Genomic DNA, 24,721 nt, shown 5'->3' with positions numbered 1-24,721 from the left:
CTTCCAACAAACAAAAGCCCTGGACCAGATGGCTTCATAGGGGAGTTTTATCAAACATTGAAAGGAGAAATAAAACCTATCTTCTTCAGACTATTCCAAAAAATTCAAGAGAAAGGAGCACTTCCAAGCCCCTTCTATAAAACCAGCATTACCCTAATCCCCAAACCAGATAAAGACAATACAAAAAAAGGGAATTACAGGCCAATATCCCTCATGAACATAAATGCCAAAATCCTCAACAAAATTCTAACAAATTGGATCCAGTAAGACATTAGAAAGACCAAGTAGTATTTATTCTGGGGATACAAGAATGATTCAATATCTGCAAATCAATAAATGTGATACACCATACAAACCAACTGAGAGATAAAAACCATCTTACCTAATAATAGACAAACATGTAAACTGACCGTACCTTCACTACACCCATAGCCAATCAGAGTGAGTATGCAAATTAACTCAAAAAATATGGAAGTTAATCTGCATACATAGGTGCTTAGTGCCTGTGTTCCAGGAACATCCTGGCACCCAGGGCACTGTGAGGTAAGGCTGCATGGGCCCAGAGCAGCCTGGGAAGGGCCAAGCCTGCAATCAGAACAAGGGGGGAGGAACGGAGCCTGCGATCGATTGCAGGGAGCTGGGGGTCCGCTCCTGTGATCAATGGCAGGGAGCTAGGGGTCCACTCCTGCCCAAGGCCGACCAGAGGCTTTCAGTCTGAGCAGGCCTGGGCAGGGGCGGAGCCAGCAATCAAAGGGAGCTGGAGGGCCCTTGCCCAGGCCTAAAACCACCTTTTCTGACTGCACATTGGCTAAGCTTCCTGTATGCTGCTGGTAATATTCTTAGTAACTTGGGTAATAAAAATCTAAAAAGTGATCAAGGGTTTTTCCACCACTTCTAAAGAAAAAAACAAAGGTCTGCTGCTGGAGGGCTAAGAAATGTCATATCCTGCCCTAGCCGGTTTTACTCACTGGATGATGCCTCGGCCTGCCAACAGCAGGGTCTGGGTTCGATTCTGATCAAGGGTATGTACGTAGGTTGCAGGCTCCTCCCTTGCTGCGGCCCAGATCAGGGCTCATGCAGGAGGCAACCAATCAAAGTGTTCCTCTCATTTTGATGTTTCTCTCTGTCTTTCCCTTTCTCTTCCACATTCTCTAAAAGTCAATGGAAACATATCCTCAGGTGAGGAAGGAAGGAAGGAAGGAAGGAAGGAAGGAAGGAAGGCAGGCAGGCAGGCATATCCTATAAAAGACACATCTTGAAAATGCCTAAAGAAAGTTATTTTTTCTTGGTGAAAAAATAACTTTTCATCAACACTGGAGTCCGTGTAGATGAAAACACCTTGGTGGCTGAGGTGATCAGCAGTGGCTGCAGCAGTGGGGTGATAGGGTTGATGCCTTCCCCTGATCAGTCCAGTTGCCTCCCACAAAGGGAGGCCAGACTGTGACTTAGGCCCTCTCCCAACGGGAGCCATCAATAGGACATCCCCTGAGGGCTCCCAGTATATGAGAGGAGGCAGGCTGGGCTGATAGACCCCCCACCCCCAGTGCATGAATTTTGTGCACCAGGCCCCTCGTATAATCATATCCATTGATGCAGGAAAAGCATTTGACAAAATCCAACACCCTTTTTTGATGAAAACTCTCAGCCAAGTGGGAATACAAGGATCACACCTCAACATCATAAAAGCCATATATAACAGACCTATAGCCAACATCATACACAGTGGGCAAAAACTAAAACCATTTCTCCTAAGAACAGGCACAAGATAAGGATGTCCACTCTCACCAGTACTCTTTGACACATTACTGGAAGTACTAGTCATTGGGATCAGACAAGAAGAAGAAATAAAAGGCACCCAAATTGGAAAAGAAGAAGTAAAACTGTCATTATTCACAGATGACACGATATTGTACATAGAAAACCCCAAAGACTCCATAAAAAAAAAACAACTGCTAGACTTAATAAATGCATTCGGCAATGCAGCAGGATACAAAATTAACACCCAGAAGTCTATGGCTTTTCTATACACCAATAATAAACTCACAGAAAGAGAAATTAAAAAAGCAATCCCATTTATCATTGCACCAAAAATATTAAGATACCTAGGAATAAACTTAACCAAGGAGACAAAGGACCTATACTCAGAAAATTTCAGAATGCTAAAAAAAGATACAGAGGAAGACATGAACAAATGGAAAAATATACCATGTTCATGGACTGGTAGAATCAACATCATTAACAGGTCCATACTACCAAAAGCAATCTATAAATTCAACCCAATCCTTATTAAAATACCAACAGCATACTTCAAAGACCTAGAACAAATTCTCCAAAAATTCTTCGTGAATAAAATAAGACCCCAAATAGTTACAGCAATCTTGAGAAAAAACAACAATGTTGGGGGGATCACAATACCAGATATCAAACTATACTACAAAGCCACTATTCTCAAAACTGCCTGGTACTGGCACAAGAACAGACATATAGACCATGGGAACAGAGCAGAGAACCCAGAGATTGACCCAAGCCAATATGCTCAATTAATATTTGACAAAGGAGACAAAAGCATACAATGGAGACAAGACAGTCTCTTCAATAAATGGTGTTGTGAAAACTGGACAGATACTTGCAAAAAAAAAAAAAAAAAAATTGAAACTAGACCACCAACTTATACCATACACAAAAATAAACTCAAAATGGATAAAGGACTTAAACGTAAGATGGGAAACCATAAAAATTTTAGAAGAAGAAATAGGCAGCAAAATAGCAGACATTGTCATAGCTATGTCTTTACTGATACAGCTCCTAAGGTAATGGAAAGTAAAGAAAAAATAAATGGGACTATATATATATAAAAAAGCTATGCACAGCAAAAGAAAACGTCAAGAAAACAACAGAACATATTTGTTAACGTTATCTCCGATAAAGGTTTAATCTCCAACATTTATAGGGAACTCATACAACTTAACAAAAGATAAAGAATCTAATAAAAAAAAAAAAATGGGCAAAGGACCTAAATAGTATCTTTTCGAAAGAGGACATTCAGAAAGGGAAGAGACATATGAAAACATGCTTAAAGTCACTAATCATCAGAGAGATGCAAATCAAAACAATGAGGTACCATTTCACACCTGTCAGAATGTCTATCATCAACAAATTAACAAATGACAAGTGCTGGCGAAGATGCGGAGAGAAAGGAACCCTCCTTCACTGCTGGTGGGAATGCTAATGTAGCCACTATGGAAAAACAGTATGGCATTTCCTCAAAAAATTAAAAATGGAACTGCCATTTGACCCAATAATACCACTTCTAGGAATATATCCCAAGAAACTAGAAACACCTGTCAGGAAGGATATATGCACCCCTATGTTCATAGCTGTACAATTTACAATAGCTAAGATTTGGAAACAGCCTAAATGCCCATCAGCAGATGAGTAGATTAAAAATTGAGGTACATCTACACAATGAAATACTATGCTGCCATAAAAAAGAAGGAATTCTTACAATTTGCAACAGCATGGATGGAACTGGAGAGCATTATGCTAAGTGAAATAAGCCAGCCAGTGTAAGAAAAATATACCACATGATCTCACTCATTTATGGATAATAAAGAACATTATAACGTGATGAACAAAAATAGATACAGAGGCAGAGCAGCATGGAACAGACTATCAAACTACAGTTGGAAGGCTGAGGTGGGTTGGCAGGGGAGGGAGGGTTTTAAGGACTTGTATGCATGTATATAAGCATAACCAATGGACACAAGACACGGGGGTGGGGGTGGGGGTGGGGTGTGAAGGCATGGGCTGGGGAGGGGGGGAGATCAATGGGGTAACAAAGGACACATATGTACTACTATTTGTAATAAATGAAATTTAAAAGAGACTCCCTCCAAGGGAAATGGACCACCATCTGATTGCAACAGCACTGAGAATCCTTGGCGCCTTTCCCAGGACTGTGAGAAATGTCTGCAAAATTTCACCACCTGGTTTCTATTTCTCCTAAAGGCCATAACTATCCATAAATGCCTTTTCCTGGGAGTTTTCTCAGTCCTTTTGCCCCGACAGCGACGTGCTGTATCTCGTCTTCAGGACAACTTCAAGGAGGCCTGCGACACACGGGCCCAAGCGGAGCCCACTCCAGGGCCTTCACGGGCAGCAGCTCACCACTGGGTTGGCCCCCCAGGAGCACCCCCATCTGCTTGTCACCACCGAAAATCAGTCTTTTCTGCATGAGAAGGACGGGCCTCGAGCGACGCCTCACTGACCCCAACACCTCCTTTCCTCGTCCAAGAGGCCTTTGTCCCTGCAGCCCAGGGTCGCAGGGCCCCCCCTTCCCAAGCCTCGCGTGGCGGCCTCCTCCCCCGTGCCCAGGCCCTTCTAAAGCCGTCGTGCCCTTCGGCCTCCACCCGCGGCTGGTGTGGAAATTGCAAAATGGGCCCCCTCCCGGCGTTCCCCAAGGAGGAGCGGCGGCCTCGGGTTGGAGGCTGTGGGACCAGCAGAAGGCGGGAGGCGAGACCCCCAGGGGTACAGCTACTACCTTTCCCCCCCGATGTGCTTCTCCAGGAGGGAACAGCGCGGGCGGCAGGGACACCGGCAGCGGCCAGAGAGCGGAGGAGGGGCGCTACAGCGGCCGGCCGTTGCTTCCCCACCGAAAGTTCTGGAAGTTGGTTGGCTGGGCATGCGCAGAGCGCGCCTGCCCCTCCCCCACCCCCACATTGGCTGGCTGGGCATGCGCAGAGCGCGCCTGGGCCCCATTGGTTGCCTGCGCATGCGCAGAACGCATCTCGGCCCCCAGGGAGCCGGGCAGTGCTTCGCAGGAGCAGTGCGAAGCTAGACTGGGATCCTTGGTTCAGTTGGCACCCAGCAGGCTCGCTCCTGCCCACCCACATGTCTACTGAGCACCTACTGTGTGCCAGGCCCTGTGCTCAGCGTAGATTCTCCAACGCCTCCCTCGTTGTGGCAGGAAGGGATGTTAACCATAGGATTCCAGATAAACTTAACGTGGCCTTGGAAATGGGCTGGACCAGGACAGGTGCGCCAGGTGGCATGAGAGCATATGGGAGAGGACCGGACCGAGTCTGGGATTCAAGGAAGTCTTCCCAGGGAACATGCCATCCTGGACATCTAAGGGGCAGGGCCTTTGAACTGACTTCTGATGGGCAGCAGTGCCATGTCTCCCAATGTGTTTGGTTCTGGGGTCCATGAGAGAAGAATGGAGTCCCTATAACGAAGAAAGGACGCTGCTTCTGCGACAATGCCAACCAAGGGATGACCCACCTAAAATCTTTAAAGGATCTTAAGCAGTTTTCCCCAAGTTCTTCTTGAGAGAAAACTGAAATCATTGCTACAATAAAGAATGAGCCTCAAACATGTCTGAACCCAGATTCAACAAATGTGAGAAAATTGATGAAAGAGGGGGAGAAACAGGCCAGCCACAACAAAAAGCAAAAGAAAGGGGAGGAAAAACATCAAAAAAGCAGGGAACTCTAAAGGTTAAACGATCTACATATAGCAGACATGTTTTTAAGTGTATTTGAATGAGTAAATGAATGGATTTTAAAACATAAGCTCCATGACAGCAAGGATTTTTATTTTATTTATTGCAAAATGAATATTGGAACAGGTGAATAAAATTTTTTGGAAAGCTTAACATTCATTATATACAACAAATATTCATCAATCTATATATCTTTACAAAGCTCAAGTGTATGCATTTATGTTAACTTTTGCCCAACTAACTTAATAGAGAATATATTTTTATGAAAATAACACATTTTTCAGAACTGCAAGGGTAAAATTTAAAAGAATCTGAATAAAATGGGTATTTACACTATGAGTACTTTCTGTTTCCTTCCTTTTACTTTCCTGTGTTCTAAATTTTCTGTAATTGAAATGTTATTTTTCAATCAGAAAAAAAAAATAAGTACTATTTTTAAAGAATGTAATGGATGAGATTGTCTGCAAATGTATGGCTTGGGAAGTTTTGAGCACACCCAAGTTAGATCAAAGCTATTAGACGTTAATGCCAAAGAGAAATACATTGAAATGTGAAAACAGAATAAAGATCTGAAACCTAATAATTCTATCTAAAAAATACTTTTCAAAGGTGATATGAATGACACTGACTATAGGGATAGAAAGGGCACTGAAGAACAAGGATTTTCAATGCTTGTTTAGCACCATCCTTGGAAGTATGACACCCCTGCTCTGAACTGAACTCCCCATCTCCCTGCTAATTCATATTTTGATGGTTTTTGGAGTTGGAGCCTATAGGGGAATAATTAGGTTTAGATGAGGACCTAAGGGTTGGGCCCTGATGGTGAGATTGGTACCCTTGTAAGAAGAAACACAAGAGCATTTAGTTTATGGTGTTACCACCAAGATGCACCTACCCAGTGAAGTTCAATTTGAAAGATCCATCTGAACTTTGGTATAAATTCAGTCCAAATTGAAAACATGCACAGTGAGGGAATACAGTAACCAAAGTCAGAGAGTAATCAGTCAGGTTGACATAAAAATGAAGCCTGGTATGACTTTATAGTATGTTAGCTGAATACAAATTAGGCTAGTTTTGAATGGAGGTGAACATCATGGGAGAAGGGGCTGGAATGGTAATCTGATGACAAAAGAGGCATGGAGAGGCTGTATACAGATTACTCTGGTTGAATCAGAATATTCATAATCCACACATTTAATACATATTATATAATTCAAGATTAGATAGAATTTTGAATTCTAGGTGACATGGTTTAGGTGGGATATGACAAGAAGTAATAAATTATTCATGTATACAAACAACATGATAATAGTTGCAATCAGTATTTTAGCATGATTATTTTAGCAACTAGGAGTTGACCAATAATAATAAAGGCACTTACGGGTGATACACAAAAGCAGAGATAGTTGAGTAAGTACTAGCTGTACCGATTAATAATGTAGATTTCATAATCAAAGAAAACACGACAGTTTCAAGAGAAACATCAAAAGTGCTTTATTCTGACAAAACCGGTTTGGCTCAATGGATAGAGCGTTGGCCTGCGGACTGAAGGGTCCCAGGTTCAATTCCAGTCAAGGGCATGTACTTTGGTTGCGGGCGCATCCCCGGTTGGGAGTGTGCAAGAGGCAGCTGGTCGATGTTTCTCTCTCATCAATGTTTCTAACACTCTATCCCTCTCTGTTCCTCTCTGTAAAAAATCAATTTTATATATATATATATATATATATATATATATATATATATATATATATATATATTTAAGTTCTTTATTCTAAGTAATGTCCATTGCTAGTTACACATTTTTCCATCTTTCAAGTAATTTGTGGATATCATCGCGATAGAACTTCTCTTGTTTTGAGGCAAACCATTCAGAGACCCAATTTTCCACTTCTTCAAACATTTTGAAATACTGATCAGAAAGTGTGTGTGCCATCGATCAGAACAAGTGGTATTCTGAAGGAGCAACGTATGGTGAACACAGCACGTGCATTAATATTTCCCAGGCAAGACCTTTTAACGTGTCTTTAACTGGTTTTGAAGTGTGTGATGGTGCATCATCAGGAAGCAAAGTTACTTTGCCATGTCTTCTGGCACATTCTGGCCATTTCACAATCAACTTATGGTTCAAATTGATCAATTGTTGTTGGTAGTGATCAGTATTAACGGTTTCACCTGGTTCTAGAAGCTCATAATACACCACACCTTCCTGATCCCATCAAACACAAAGCATTGTCTTCTTTCTGAAGCAATATGGACTTTAGTTAATGTTGATTGTTGACCTGGATCAACCCATGATTTTGTGCATTTGATATTCTCAAAATAAATCCACTTTTTATCACCAGTCACAATTTGATGCAAAAAAGACTTTCTTTTGTGCTGTTGAAGCAACATTTTGCTGATGACTTTTCAGTTTTCCATTTGTTGTCTGTTCAGTTGATCTGGTAACCATTTTCCTTCCTTTAAAATCTTTCCCATTGCTTGTAAATGATTGGAAATTGTTTGCTGAGCAACGTTTAATCTTTCTGCAAGTTGGTTTTGAGTTTGACATGCATCTTCATCCAATAATGCTTGTAATTGTTGGTCTTCAAACTTTTTTGTTTGACCAAGTTCTTTGTCTTTCAAAATCATCTCTTTTAAAGCATTTAAACCAGTGTTCACAAGTATCTTGAGAAGGAGCATGTTCACCATAAGCTTCCGGAAGTATACGATAACTTTTTCTTCAAAATAAAGTAATGAATTAAAACTTCCCACAAATGTTTTCTTTGGCACGAAATTCGACATTTTTAAGTGTAAAAATATCTATGATGTTAACACCTTCAGCAAATTTGACATATGACACTTTGAAGCTTGCTGTCAATACAACAAAATAGCATAAATATCACATCACATACATATCAACATATGTGTAACTCCATCTATTGAAAAAAATTCCCATTAATAACTGGTACACCTAGTAGGATACAGTGTGACCCATGCAGATGAATTTTTCTTCTACTATCCTCTCTGCTGGCATGTCACAATGTCTGAAATTCCAGCCACAGACGTCACTTTTTTTTGGCTAAAAGTACCAACTTTAGAAAGTCGTTGTTAAAATGCAAGAGTATGTTATCAAGTGATGGTACCTGCCAGCACAATGGCACCTCTGGCTCCCAAATCTGATCTTTCCTTCCTCGTAGGAACGTGAATGCTTCTCTGCCTCCTCACAGCTGGTGTGGTTGTCACCAATAGAATGTAAGGGAGACATGTGCCCACGTTCTTATCACTTCCTTAAAAACAAATTCCTTGCCTTAGACTTCCTTTTTCCCTTTGTCCCGAGGGCTAGAAAGGAGATGTGGGAGAGACCCATCTTTAACCTGTGTCCTGAACAGAGCCTCCGGACAGAGGGTGTAGGTCTGAGTTACCTCATGAGTGGAGAACCCTGTCAGCATCAACCAGCCAGCCAGTTTCCTGACACATGAATAAATTTCTATTCGGTATTTTTTTGTTTGTTTGTTTCTTCATTATAGCAGCTTATGGGGTTGGCATAGATTTGAAAATGAGCTATCTTTCACCTAGAGAACAGGAAGAGTCTGAAACAAACAGGCAAGGGCTGGACAGGGCACTCTTTACGAGGAGCAAACTTAGAGGCTCCACTGAAAGGAGGACTCTGTGTAGCCAGCTAGGAGTCAGGATAAGGGCTTCCGTTGTCCAGAAAGTGCAAGGGAAGAACCAATGAAGGTACTTTGTGTACTTTAATATTTTGGCAGGACGAATCTGTTCTAATAAAAGGGGTAGAAATGGAGGTGAGGCAGATTCTCAGGGAAAATGAAAGTAGAAACTGATGGGGACTGGATTAGGGTATTTAAAAACAAAAACAAAAACAAAAACAAAACAAAACAAAACAAAAAAAAAAAAGAGAAAAGATGAGCCCCCCAAAAGGAGCCAACTCAACACACGAGAAGCTAGGTGACCAGGGATCATGAAGCTGTGACTAACAGCCAGTCAGAGAAAGCTGTTGGCTGGCAGAACAGGATTCTGAACTTGGTCTTTCCGAGGTGAAATTTAAATTGTGGTAGCACATTCAATGTATATGTCCCTGTACAAATTGAGATATATGATGAAGGCGTGCTTGAAAGAAAAATAAGGTAATGGGATCAGGTTGGAGATGCAGAACATCACCATCCACATGGAAAGGGTAATGGCTAAAAATGCTTTTTAAAGAAATAGTTACACATTTCGTTCTACTACATTTTAAGCTTAAACATTGCATATTTCAGTATTCATCTTGATAAAAGTAGCCTCTTCTAGCAGCTTTCTAATCATTATATTTAGCTTACTTTCTTTTCATCTCTAAAAGCGCACAGAAATCTCTCCCTGAACTTCTTCATCTCTATTTTGATGGTCAACTTTCTGGAGAAGCCTGGGGCCCAGCAGGCCAATCAGTAGACTTCCAATTGGGGCTGTGATGAGGATGGCCAAAAACGCCACTGTCAGCACATCCATTCCATATTCTTCTGATTGTTTATCTCCACGTGATTTTGCTGTGTCCAAAGCTACAGATCCTATTGCAGCCTATAAAAGTTTAAAGGTAAATTTGGAAACATAATAAGCTAAACACATAGACAGAAGGTGAATTATTTTTAAACAAACTGCTTATTCTTCTTTTTAAAATAATATTTTAAACAATATATATATTTTTTTATTTCTGAGAGGAAGGGAGAGATAAAGAGAGATAGAAACATCAATAATAAGAGAATCATTGATTGGCTGCCTCTTGCATGGACCCTACTGGGGATCGAGCCCACAACCCGGGCTTGTGCCCTTGACCAGAGTTGAACCTGAGACCTTTCAGTCCATAGGCCGACGCTCTTTCTTTTAAAGCTAGGGAAAATTGCTTATTCTTTTGCTCAACTAAGAAAGTTCAGTAAGTTTTCATTCAAAGTATATTGAAGTTGGTTCTGATTGTTTGAAAACTGACCCTGCCTTTGAATGGGGAAAGAATGATAATTCATCTATACCTGTTGGCATAAGGTAAGGTTACAAAAAATATCAGGCATATATATTTCAAAACACAAAGCAAACACAAACTCATCATTTAGTTAATTATAATATGATTCTTTATACTAAATTTCTTCTGCTTAAAGAGGAAAGTTATTGGGCATCTTAGTTTTTCATCTTTAGGAACTTGGAATTAAGAAAGAACAAGATGAAAAAAGTAGTTACTGTAAGATGATGAAGTTGTAAATGAAAAAAAAAAAGAATATGTATTGTTTTAGAATCAAAACTAATTTTTAAACATCATGAAACCTGAAAGTGGTAGTACCTTCAAAACTTAGGGATTTGGTTAACTCTTTGGCTCAGGATTGGTGAACTGTTTCACTTAAAGTTTATCTACTGGAAAATCTTATAAACATTCTTGTTTCTCTTTTTAGAGGCAAAATATAGGATTAGTGCATATGGGAAAGTCATATATTAGTCTATCTGGTTTTCCCCTATTCCACTGAACACGTTAGCCTCTAGGACAGTGAAACAGAGGAGGAGGTATTAGTGTGCATGAGATACAATGGCAGAGACTACTAATTGAACACAAATATCTGGATGTCCCTTTTCCCTTCCTTATAATTCCCGAGTTTTAGCTGGTCTCACTGCTGTCCATACAGACACTTTTTTTCAGCCTTCTTTGCAACAAGATGAAACTCTGTATCTAAGGCCACTGAGAAGTGAGTGGAAGTGATAAATGCTACTTCAGGTTGCTCCCTGAGAACAAATGGAACACTTGTACCTTAATCTTTCCCCCTTTCCCACTGGGTGAGAAATTGTGGAAACTGGAATCATTGAAAAGCACATGCTGAGGACAGCAGTCACCCTGCCAGCTCTGGGATGCCCTTGCTGGACTGCTGGTGAGAAAGAAAAAAGCTATCTAATGTAGTCCCTGTATTGAGGCTTCTTTGTTATTGCAGGTTACCTGGTACCATAACTAATTCAATGTTTCATGAATTCTTGGGAAGAATTGAACACATGATGATATATATTCAACACTTGAACAACACGGGTTTGAACTCTGCAAGTCCACTTATACGTGATTTTTTCCCCCAATAGTTTACAGTTAGCCCTCCATATCTCTAGGTTTTGCAGCTGGGAATTCAATTAACCATGATTGAAAACAGCATTTTCCACCTGCAGCTGGGAATCTGCAGATGCAGAGGGCTGAATGTATGCATTGTTCTACACCACTTTATATAAGGGACTTGAGCATACTCAGAATTTGGTAACTACAGGTGAGTCCTGGAACTAATCCCTCACTGATACAGAGGGACAGCTGAATTTTGGGGGAGTCAAAAGTTATACATGAATTTTTGATCCCCGAGTCCTGTGCTGCTCAAGGGTCAACTGTATATTTCTCTTTCAGTTCTCTTTTGTGTGTGTATGTGTGTATATATATATATATATATATATATATATATATAATCTTTTGGAGTGTGTATGCATGTTGAATTGTGATTTAAAGTATATTTTTATAGTATCATATGAACAAAAAAGTTTGATAAACAACTAATATAGAAAAGATATATAAAATGTCTTGTATCTTGTGCTGTGGCAAAAGGAGAAAAAAGAAAATTCTATACAATACTTGTTTCACAGAACATACGTTCTCAACACATCCTAGATAATATATCTGTATTTTAAATTTTGCTTTGATAACAGGAAGGTGCCATCTTTTAAAGTTTAACTTTTAGAAACAAATCTTTCATATCAAAGTTACTAGAAGGATTCTTTTAATATTTATTTACTAGTTACCAAAAGTAGTGTGGAAGCTGAAGACACTGAGGGATTGTACTATATTAACCTCACAGTATTCTTAGCCATTATATCTCAGACATCTTTGAAGTCTGATGGAAAGAAAAAACTTTTTTGAAATAATTCTTAAGCCTGCAGCTGTACAAAATCTGGCATGTAATTACAGAGCATATACACCTACCAAAACTTCCTAAAAGTATGAATATTTGATTTTCATTTCATGAAATAGATACTTAAATAACTGCAGAACAATCAGGGATGGAAGAGTTAAATCTCATTTGCTATAACTACTCTAGAAAATATGCAATACAGCCCTTTCCAGTGTGGCTTAGTTGGTTGGAGCATCATCTGTACACTGAAAAGTCATGGATTCAATTCCTGGTCAGGGCACATACCCAGGTTGCAGGTTGATCCCTAAAGGGGACAGCTGATTGATGTTTCTCTCTCACATAATGTATGTCTCTCTCTCTCTCCCTTCCTCTTTCTTCCTAAAATAAAACAAGCGAACAAACAAAAAAACATATCCTCAGTGATGATAAAAAAACAAACAAACATGTGATACAATTAGGAATATATTATATTTGCAGCAAATCGTACTCTAAAGAATGCTAATTTAATGAGCAATTATAGGGATCCTATCAAATTCCTGGTCAATAATTTCAAGCACCTTTAGTGCCTTGTTCATTAATTGCACAAATTTTGGGTTCTGCGTTGAGACAATTGACAGAAGTTTCAGCTAGTTTGAAAAACAACATTAACTAATAATATAGGAAATAAGTAAAACATTTTCTGAAATGTTTGTCAATAAAGTCTTCTACTGTATATATAAAGACTGTGGTCAAGCCAAGGCCAGTTTGGCTCAGTGGATAGAGTGTCGGCCTGCTAACTGAAGGGTCCCAGGTTCGTTTCCGGTCAAGAGTATGTACATTGGTTGCGAGCACATCACCGGTAGGGGGTGTGCAGGAAGCAGCTGGTCGATGTTTCTAGCTCTCTGTCCCTCTCCCTTCCTCTCTGTAAAAAAATCAATAATATATATTTTAAAAAAGAGACTGTGGTCAAGCATAACTTATCATCAACCATATTAACACTGAAGTATTTCCAAATACTAAGACAAACCATGCTATTTGTTTACTCTCTTCTTAGAAGATAATGAAATGGAAAGTATTAACAACTATCTCTCTGGGGGATTTAAAGAGCTCTGATTGATGAAAAGTCAAACTCCTTCCTCCTGCTACTACTGCTTCCTAACAATGTGAGGGAGATTTATTGGAATTTTTGTTGTGCCCTGGTTATCTAAATAAATTTAAATGAGCTGTCATATTTAAGGAATTGGTAACCAAAAATAAAACTTTTAAAAATAGATTAGTAAAATTCTTTTCACAAATCAAACTTAATTGCTTATTTTCACCAAATTTGATTAAGCTCTTTTATTCAAATTTTCAAGGTATTAAATAGAAATGGGAGTTAAAATGTAAAGCCATCCTTTATCCACCATTACCTGGACTGTGGCCTTCGGAAGCCATGCAAAAGAAATGAATATCTTTTCCTTTATGTTAAAACCAGCAAAACACACCATCAGAAATGTAGTCAAAATTCGTATCAATACTGCAATGCCCAAGGTGGCAACACAAAGGCCTGGAAGAAATACTCAATTTTTAGACATAATGAAATACTACTGGGGAGAAATCAAATCTCATAATTATTGATTCATAATACTATCAACAGCAGTAATCTCAATCTATTAAAATTTTTAAAAAACGAAAATGGTTAGGCATAATTTATCAAAATATTAATACAGGAGTTGAAAAAGGTAGGTTTAGCTGGGACTGGTTTGGCTCAATGGATAGAGCGTCGGCTTGGGGACTGAAGGGTCCCGGGTTCGATTCCGGTCAAGGGCATGTACCTTGGTTGCGGGCATATCCCCAGTAGGGGGTGTGCAAGAGGCAGCTGATCGATGACTCTCTCTCATCGATGTTTCTAACTCTCTATCTCTCTTCCTTCCTCTCTGTATAAAATCAATAAAATATATATTTAAAAAAAAAGGAAAAAGGTAGGTTTACAGTTGAAACAGTTATTATTTATTAATTATTGTATTATTTATTTGTATTATAACTGTAAACCTACTTTTGCCAATGCCTGTATTGAGGATCAATCAGTCAGACCATTTATTTAAAAGAAGGTATTTTCCCTAGAATAAAATGAAGACTTAATTAAACATATTTGATTTTCTGCAAAGGAGATTTGAATGTTATTTCCCTTATGCATTATAGCAAAAACCACACTTTCTTTCATGTGTTTATTCAACAATAATTTACTAAATGATAACAATGCATGACAGGATTTGGGCTAAATACTGGCTATACAAAATATATAATGTATAGACTTTGCCTCGATGAACTTCTAAGTCAGAGGAAACCAGAAGTATAAACAACCAGTTAATATACTATAAGGAAAAGTAAAGTATAAATATATCGGTAAGAGAGCAAGAAGAAGAAAAAAAATCAGTATTTTCATCATAATGGTTGAGAATTCTTTATAGAGTATAAATACAGTGTTTTTCAACCTTTTTTGGGCAAAGGCACACTTGTTTCATGAAAAAAATCACGAGGCACACCACCATTAGAAAATGTTAAAAAATTTAACTCTGTGCCTATATTGACTATATATAAAGTAATTCTCTTGAATAGGAATCAAATAAACACAAAGAAAGTATTTTATAATTACTTTATTATGAAATATTAAGTAAACAAAATAGTGAAAAATTATAAAATTCTTGTCTTGTCTGCACCTACGGCACACCAGGCAACATGTGCCGCGGAACAGCGGTTGAAAAACGCTGGAGTATAAGACCAGAAGTGATATTAAAAATATTTATCAGCCCCTGTGTTTTACCACACTTGTGTTTATACTGACGTGCCCATTAGACCTGGTTCACCTGAACAGTACTTCATTCAGTCCTTTAAATTCCTTTGCTGATAGAGATAAGTTCATCCTGATTTGCAAAATAAGGGATTGTGACAATGGCTGCTGCAGGTTACTGGATCTGAGAAAGGCATAGCTAAGGTGACTGGTAAATAATAGGGTAATTTTTTTTTTTTTTTGTAACATTTGTTAAGTGTTTACTCTGTGCAACATTCTGTATTAAGCCTTAAGTATATTACTTTACTTAATCTTACAACCATGGGGTAATTTTTCTCATTTTACAGTTGAAAAAGAAAATTCAGAAAAGATAAACTTTCTGGCTGTAAAACATCAGACAAACATTGCTGGGGATCTACTGTGAATCTATTGTGAATAAGGTTTCTTTATTAAAAAACAAACAAACAAACAAACAAACAAAAAAACAAAAAACAACAACTATGTGGCTCTTTGTTGAAGGGTATTAAAATTTCTCCCATGATGATAAATTTTCCAAAGTACTTGTTGTCTGAAGTATAAATACAAGAAATGATACTACTCTCAAAGGGTAACATTAAAAGTTTGGGAAGAGGGAGTGTAGGTGAGCTCAGAGATGTGATGTAGGGTAAGTAGCATAGCAGCTTTGGAAAGAATTAGATAAAGAGCAGCATTTAAGCCACATATAGGTGAGTGTAAAGGAGGACTCAAGCCCTGGCTGGTTTGCCTCAGAGGATAGAGCATCGGCGTTCGGACTGAAGGGTCTCTGGTTTGATTCCCATCAAAGGCACATGCCCAGATTACAGGCTTAATCCCCAGTGGGGGGCATGCAGGAGGCAACAAATCAATGATTCTCTCTCATCATTGATCTCTCTCTCCCTTCTTCTTTTTGAGTCCTCCTCCTTTTAAAAATAATTTATATATATATTTTAAAGGAGGAGGACTCAAAAGGCTCTGGAAAACATAATTTCATACTTCAATATACAAAGTGGTTTAGTAGGCTTTATCCCAGGGATGCAAGGATGGTACAACATCCCCAAATCAATAAATGTGATACACGACATAAACAAACTGAGATAAAAAATATATAATCATATCCATTGATGCAGGAAAAGCATTTGACAAAATCCAACACCCTTTCTCGATGAAAACTCTCAGCAAGGTTGGAATAGAAGGATCATACCTCAACATCATAAAAGCCATATATGACAAACCTATAGCCAACATCATATGCAATGGGCAAAAACTAAAACCATTTCCCCTAAAAACAGGAATAAGATAGGGATGCCCACTCTCACCACTCCTCTTCAACACAGTACTGGAAGTACTAGCCATCGGGATCAGATAAGGCATCCAAATTGGGGGGGGGGGGGGGAAAGTAAAACTTTCCTTATTCACATATGACATGATATTGTACATAGAAAACCCCAAAGACTCCATCAAAAAACTACTAGACTTAATAAATGAATTCGGCAATATATCAGGATACAAAATTAATGCCCAGAAGTGTATGGCTTTTATATACACCAATAATGAACTCACAGAAAGAGAAATTTAAAAAGCAATCCCACTTACCATTGCACCAAAAAAATTAAGATACCGAGAAATAAACTTAACCAAGGAGACAAAGGACCTATACTCAGAAAATTTCAGAACGCTAAAAAAGATACAGAGGAAGACATGAACAAATGGAAAAATATATCATGTTTATAGACTGGTAGAATCAACATCATTAACAGGTCCATACTACCAAAAGCAATCTATAAATTCAACTCAATTCCCATTAAAATACCAAAGGCATATTTAAAAAAACTAGAACAAATTCTCCAAAAGTTCACGTGGAATAAAAATAAAGACCCCCAAATAGCTGCAGCAATCTTGAGAAAGAAGAACAATGTTGGAGGGATCACAATACTAGATATCACACTATACTACAAAGCCACTATTCTCAAAACTGCCTGGTACTGGCACAAGAACAGTCATATAGATCAGGGGAACAGAACAGAGAACTCAGAGATCGACCCAAACCACGATGCACAATTAATATTTGACAAAGGAGACAAGAGCATACAATGGAGACAAGACAGTCTCTTCAATAAATGGTGTTGTGAAAACTGGACAGATACTTGCAAAAAAAAAAAAAAAATGAAACTAGACCACCAGCTTACACTATACACAAAAATAAACTCAAAGTGGATAAAGGACTTAAACATAAGATGGAAAACCATAAAAATCTTAGAAGAAGTCATAGGCAGCAAAATAGACATTTGTCATAGCAATATTTTTACTGATACAGATTCTAGGGCAATGGAAACTAAAGAGAAAAGAAACAAGTGGGACTACATCAAAATAAAAAGCTTCTGCACAGCAAAAGAAACCATCAACAGCCGGGACCAGTTTGGCTCAGTGGATAGAGCGTCGGCCTGCGGACTGAAAGGTCCCGGGTTCGATTCCGGCCAAGGGCATGTACCTTGGTTGCCGGCACATCCCCAGTGGGGGGTGTACAAGAGGCAGCTGATCAATGATTCTCTCTCATCGATATTTCTAACTCTCTATCCCTCTCTCTTCCCCTCTGTGAAAAATCAATAAAATATATTTTTTTTAAAAAGAAAAAAAAAAAGAAACCATCAACAAAACAACAACAAAGCGCACTGTATGGGAGAACATATTTGCCAATTTTATCTTCAATAAGGGTTTAATCTCCAACATTTACAAGGAACTCGTACAATTTAACAAAAGGAAGATAAACAATCCAATAAAAAAAAAATGGGCAAAGGACCTACATAGACACTTTTTTAAAGAGGACATTCAGAAAGCCAAGAGACATATCAAAACATGTTCAAACTCACTAATCATCTGAGAGATGCAAATCAAAACAATAATGTGGTACGACCCCCTAAGGGGGTGTGCAGGAGGCAGCTGATCGATGTTTCTTTCTCATCGACGTTTCTAGCTCTCTATCCCTCTCTGCTCCTCTCTGTAAAAAATCAATAAAATATATATTTAAAAAAAAAAAAGAGGCAGAGAAGCATCAAACAGACTGTCAAACTATAACGGGAAGGTAGGGAAGGGTTGGGGGAGGGAAGTAAGATATCAACTGAAGGACTTGTATGCATGCATATAAGCACAACCAACAGACTCAAGACACTGGGGGCAGGGAGACGAAGGCAAGTGTTGGGGGGTAGGGGAGGCCGGGGGGAGGTTAGTGGGGGCGGGGGGAGAAGAGACATATGCACTGCTATTTGTAATACCTTAAACAATAAAATTTGTTTAAAAAGTGGCTTAAAGATCTCCCAATGCTGTTGAGAGCTCAAATAAAATAAAGAGTGGTGCACATTCAGTGGTCTTAGCAATATGACCTTCATCAGAGCAGAGTTGGTTGTGTGAAAGGGCAAAAGCTGGTCTGAAATGTATTTTTTATTTTTATAAATGTATTGAATAAAAGAATAAGAATTAAGATGGAAAAGGGGATATGATTACTTGCCTCTTTGGAAAAGTTGAAAAAAAGGAATAGAGAGGTAGATTAAAGTAAGTGAGGAGGGAAGTGAAATGGAGAAAGAATAAATTTTAATTGTGTTAAAGTACACATAAATTTACCATCTTAACCATTTAAAAAATATTTTTATTGATTTCAGAGAGGGAGAGGGAGAGATAGAGCTGATGTGAGTCATTGATCAGCTGCTTCCTGCACGCCCCCTACTGGGGATCGATCCCACAACCTGGGCATATGCCCTTGACGGGAATCAACCAGAGACCCTTCAGTCTGAAGGCCAGTGCTCTATCCACTGAGCCAAACCAGCTAGGGCCATCTTAACCATTTTAAATATACAACTACATGGTACTAAACATTCACATTTTTATGCAACCAATCACTAGATCTTTTCTCCTAAAACCCTGACAACCCTCATTTACTTTCTGTCTCTATGAATTTGACTTTTATTGGACACCTCTATAAGTGAAATCACACAGTCTGTGTCTTTTGGTGATTGGTTTATTTCAAATAGTATACTGTTCTCATCTACGTCCACCCATGTTGCAGCATGTATTAGAATGAATGAATTTTATTCTAAGATAAGAGAGCTTAAACTCTGTTTAAATTCTGAAGAGGAGAAACCGACAAGTATACACATGACAAATACATTCAAAGATGCATGAGAAGAATCTGTGTGAGATCCAGAAGGAGAGGGCAAGGATGAGATCCCTAGGATGGAGGGAGCATATTGTGATGTGAGGAAAGGAGGAAATACAGAGAATATATGTGCAAATTAACTTGAAATAGGTACTATGAACCAAGAGTTTTAATATGGTGGCTTTTAAATGCTTAAAAAAAAAAAAAAAAAAAAAAAGAATGCACAAACATTTCCATTCCATGGGTACATATTACAGAAATGACTAGTTATCTTTAACATTCTGGCCCTTGATCAGAACAAGGCTAGATGAACACTCAATAGAAAAAAATATTTTAAGGCCTACATTTTTGACAGTAATAAGGAGTATTACTTTTCTTTACAATGAGTAATTGTAAAGATATACAACTTACTATCTTAGATGATGGACATTATTTTCTTTAATATATCTTATTGATTTTTTTACAGAGAGGAAGAGAGAGGGATAGAGTTAGAAACATCGATGAGAGAGAATCATTGATCAGCTGCCTCCTGCACACCCCCTACTGGGGATGTGCCCGCAACCAAGGTACATGCCCTTGACCGGAATCGAACCCAGGACCTCCCAGGCCGCAGGCCAGCACTCTTCCCACTGAGCCAAACCAGTTTCGGCTCTTTTTCTTTTTATTAAACTTTACCTGAGGGTGTTTTTTCCATTGGTTTATATAGAGAGAAACAACAATGTGAGAGAGACACATTGTTTGGTTGCTTCCCACACATGCCCGACCAGGGGGTGGGGTTTAAACCTGCAACCAAGGCACATGCCCTTGACCAGAATTGAACCTGCAATCCTGAGGGTCAGCACTCCCATCACCGAGCAACCATCTGGGGCTGACAAACATTATTTTCTAACCAACTACTTTTAAAGCATTATTAACTATAATGTGACAATGGAACTACTGAACATATACCTACTAAAGGTATTTCAACTGAATATGAAAAGTTGATTTTAGCCCAGGTACTACTTTGAAATTCTTACCTACAGTTTCTGGTCTGAGAGATGCAACAGACACCTTTGCTCCAATCAATCCGAAGAGAAGGGGCTGGAAGATGTCCCAGGCAACTGCAATGATTTTTTGAACCTCTGCCTAAGCAAACAAACACACATATGAATTTTTATTATGTAAAGTTACAAGTTCTAAGAATCTTACTAATTTGAGATTTGAGTTTATTTGAGCTGAGATAGGCTTTACTTCTGTGACATCTATAAATTAAGAGATTAGCTAAAACAGAGCACAAAATTGCACATATTTATAACACAGTTATGAAATGAGGTGTTTAATGTTGCTTTGCAAATAGATCTTAATTATAAATATTTCTTATAAAGTAATCTCAGAACTACTTCTGAATGCATAATATTTGTGTGTTCACATACTATAATACTTAGTTTTCTTTCATAATTTAAAATTTAAGGTTATTTTAATTTAACACTATGACTTAAATTTCATTTTAGCACATATATCCAGGTACCTCATTATTGCTACATAGGAATCTGTTATGGAAGTACCACAGTTTATTGAATTATTTCTTTATTGATGGACCTCTAAGTTATTTCCAATTTTATTTTATATTTATAAAAATACCTTTTAAGGACATTTCAAATTGTGCATAAAAATAAAAATCTACTTATAAAAAGCTGTTCCAGTTATTAATTTATTGTCCCTTGTCTCCTTTCATTGTTGCTCTGTGGAAAATGGAGCCCCATCCTTTAAACTCTTTAAAATATTTCTCCTTTACTAGCTAGCACCATGTTAAATTTTGTCAGTAGAGGGCGCCGAAGAGATACTGCCAGAAGAAGGTGCTCTTCCTGGTTTCAGTGGCTCCTCCCACAGGATCCTACAGCACCAGGCTCCTGCAGACCAGGCGGTTTCTCCAGCGCCAGGATCCTTCAGTGCCTGGTGGCCGGCAGCACCCAGTGGCCAGCAGCTTCCCCCAGCCTACTGCTGGGTGATTTCATAGTCAACTCCTTGAGCAATATATCTTCCCATGTACCATAGACAGTGGATTTCTTGGAAATTTGGAGGGGAGACTTCCAGCAAATTCTGCTGGCAGGGCACCAGTGACTTCTCTACCATCTAGTATTTTAGAACCCAAGCACTAAACGTGGTCTGGATTCTCAGCTCTGGGGGCAGGAGTAGGTGGATTGGTAGTGGTGGGGGGAGGAAGGGATGCTCCATCTGAGTCCTAGGGGGTTATAGCTGCTATTCCTATATTCTTTAGGGATCTCTACATCTTATAAGATAATATCTGGTTAACAATAAACTTTCCATATTCCAGTTACTATATGGCTTCTCTTTCCTGGCAAGACCTTAAGTACTAATTTTATAACACATAGTGCAAAACCCTAGGATAATATTTACACAATTGACGATAGTAAAACTAAAATGTTTGAAGAAAAAAAAGTGACAAACCAGAAGAAATATCTGTACTAAGAATAACAGAATAAGGAGCAATATCCAGTCAATATGAAAGAAGACATAGAATCCAATAGAAAAATGGGCAGTGCATATTCACAAGTAGCCAAAAAATAAGAAGCTAAAACTCAGTAATCAGAGAAACGCAAGTTAAAATGATACACCATCTATTTTTGAGGATGGGGGTTATCACATTGGAAAATACACTAAAAAGTTTTAATAATGTGAAGTATTTATAAAAATTTTAAGGAAATTCTTACTAATTGGTAGGAGAGCAAATTGATAATGCTTTTCTTGGAAGGAAGTTTATCAGTAACCATTACAGTATCAAAGAATTTACCTTCAACAAATTTTTCAATAAACTAGTAAGAATACATATTTTTAGATGACATTTTTATACTTACACATCTTTAAGGATTTGCAGTTTCATGTATATATAGTATTAAGCAGCTTAACAAAGGAAGATTACATAGTTTCTCTGTTTCTTATTTCTAATGTTTTATTAGGATAAATATTCTATTTACCCTTAGCTTATAAATGTGAAAGGCAGAGATGTGAGGAAGTTTGTTGATTATTTATTGTATATAGTTGTATTCTCATATCATGCAAAAAGTTGAATTTTTCACATCATAAGGAAACAGATAATGACTTTGGTTCAAATTCTGCTTCTCACTAGCTGTAAGCTACTTGCTACTCAGCACCTCATTTTTCTCATCTGTAATATCCTTCATCATTTATTGACAATGGCTAGCTCTGCTAATATATTTTCTTGTGGCTTTTTCATAATTTCAAAACTAAAGTGAATTGGTTTATAAAGAAAATAGACTCACTGAATAGGCTAAGTATAAAAGAAGGTGAGCCCAGAAAAATGAAGACTGTACTGTCCACTGAAAGTTTACGCCACTTTACAAATATGAATGCACTATTAGTAAGAATATTCAAAAATATTAATTTTTTTCAAAGATGAGCAAAATGAGAAGTTAAGAGAAATAAAGTTTCTTCATGACTTAAATATCTACTTAAGCTGATCCTTCTCTTCTTAGAGATAACAACATTTCAAGATTCAGGAGATCCAAATTATGGAAAAATATCCCATGACTGCCAAAGTCATCTGAAGAAGCACTGGATTTGAAAATAGATTTTAAAAATACACCAAAGAGGTTTTGTGAAGGTGAGTGCTTTTGAATACAACAAATGGCAAGGTTAATGATTATATGAAAAACCAAACATAAAAGTATAAAATAATGTTCTAAAACTATCAGGCATAAATTAAATTTTATAAAATATTTGAGTTTTTCAAAATACAAGTCAACAATATTGCTATGGCACTGTTGAGGTTACAAATATTCAATTTCCATTTTCCCACATAAGAGTCCCAACAGTTCTTTAGATGTTATTATTTTCTTCAAATTTACAGTTAAGAAAACTGAGTATTAGAGAGGGAAGTGACTTTTTTTGGGGAGGGGACTTACAGGTAGAGAATAGTAGAATTGGGATTGGAATCCCAATCTCCATATTTTTAATTTTATGCTCTTTTTACTATGCTGCACTGCTCTGGAAGTAGGTATAAAAATAATATGGGCTATTATTTACTGAGTGCATTCTATGACTAAGCACTTTGCTTTATAGAGATTATTTAACTTAGTCCTCCAATGTAGTTGTTACTGTTGTCTCTCCCCACTCCTGAGATACAGAATTTGAGGACTGAGCAGTTAGATTACTTATATGTGATAATATAGGTACAAGTTTGTACAGGTAAGATTAGCCTGTCAGAGCTCTTGACCTTATGCCATATTCCAGACCAAGGGAGAAAAGAAGTCCAAAATCTGGACACACTGGACTGGTATCTCCAGAATTAAGAAGTCTCTTGAGTACTAAACTACAAAAGGTATGCAGAGTGCCTGCCACATGATTGTTCAATGAAGATTTGTTTCCTTTCCTTTCTTCATGGAATCATATTGATTATCCAGACACTCCTTGATTTATGATGCGATTATGTCCCAATATATCCATCAGCGTTGAAAATACATTTAATGCACTTAACTTCCTAAACATCATAGGTTAGCCTAGCCTACCTTAAATGTGCTCAGGACACTTAGTTTAGCAATTATCTTTAGTTTCCCCTTAAGAGTAATTGTCTTTTGCTTCTTCTCAACAGAAGCAAGAAACACAGATAGGCATTTTGTTGACATGATGGAATACAAAAACATAACACACAATATTCAAAAATGCTGGCCACACAGCACTCCTGAGTATTGGTTGTTTGCTCATGATCCTGTGCTGATTGGGAGCTGAGACTCACTGCCACTGCTCAGCATCAGAAAAAGTATCTAGTATCAGACTGCATATCGCTAGCCCAGGTAAAGATCAAAACTCAAAACTGCATCTAGAGTTTCTACTGAAGGTGTCCTGCTTTAGCACCATCATCGTCAAGTCAAAAAATCCAGTTGATCCACTGTGAGTCAGGGACCCTCTATACTCTACAGGTGTGCTCTCATCCTGGCTCTGCCACTTAGCACCTTTGTGACCTTGGACAATCTGTCTAAGATCTCTAAGCCTCCATGTCCTCATCTGCAAAGTGGGTGGAATATATATTTGTCAAGGCTATTGTAAAAAATAAATGCGATGACGTATGGAAGATTTTACCTGCATAATAAAGAGATATTTAAGGGGGAAAAAGCTATTGAGGAAAGGCCATAAGCGACTTATAGATCTCACCACATAAAAATATCATTTGTATGTTAAAAATGAACTACATATCATCTATATGTATGTATATTAGTATATCTTACAGATCAACAGTCAATGCATTAGACTTCAGAAGAAACTGGACAAAAGATTGATATCAAAGAAAAGAAAAAAAATACAAGTGATTAAATGTATGAAAAAATATTCAATTTTACTGCTAATCAAAGAAACAGAAAACAAGATATTACTTTTTACCTATCAGTATGGTACTGCCTTAATAA

At 38.0% G+C, this 24,721-nt stretch overlaps 1 protein-coding gene across 3 annotated transcripts in view; it reads right to left on the bottom strand.

The window, feature by feature from the left end:
• Positions 1 to 7,267: 7,267 nt before the first annotated feature.
• SLC9B2 (solute carrier family 9 member B2) overlaps positions 7,268 to 24,721 on the bottom strand; it is a 50,895-nt gene continuing 33,441 nt past the window's right edge. For 2 of the 3 annotated variants that reach the window (XM_084901823.1, XM_084901824.1), the window contains exons 10-12: positions 20,318 to 20,426; positions 13,776 to 13,912; positions 7,268 to 10,051 (exon numbers count right to left, since the gene is read on the bottom strand). In XM_084901823.1, coding sequence (XP_084757949.1) covers positions 9,830 to 10,051; positions 13,776 to 13,912; positions 20,318 to 20,426 — 468 coding nt within the window. In that variant the 3' untranslated portion in view covers positions 7,268 to 9,829. The remainder of the gene's footprint in view (positions 10,052 to 13,775; positions 13,913 to 20,317; positions 20,427 to 24,721) is intronic. The other variant, XM_084901825.1, reaches the window with a different exon arrangement.

This window comes from Pipistrellus hanaki (assembly GCF_964339955.1).
Source record: "Pipistrellus hanaki genome assembly, chromosome: 1".
NCBI classification, from domain to species: Eukaryota; Metazoa; Chordata; class Mammalia; order Chiroptera; family Vespertilionidae; genus Pipistrellus; species Pipistrellus hanaki.
Note: the sequence above shows the minus strand (reverse complement) of the source record. Positions and strands in the feature narration are given on the sequence as shown.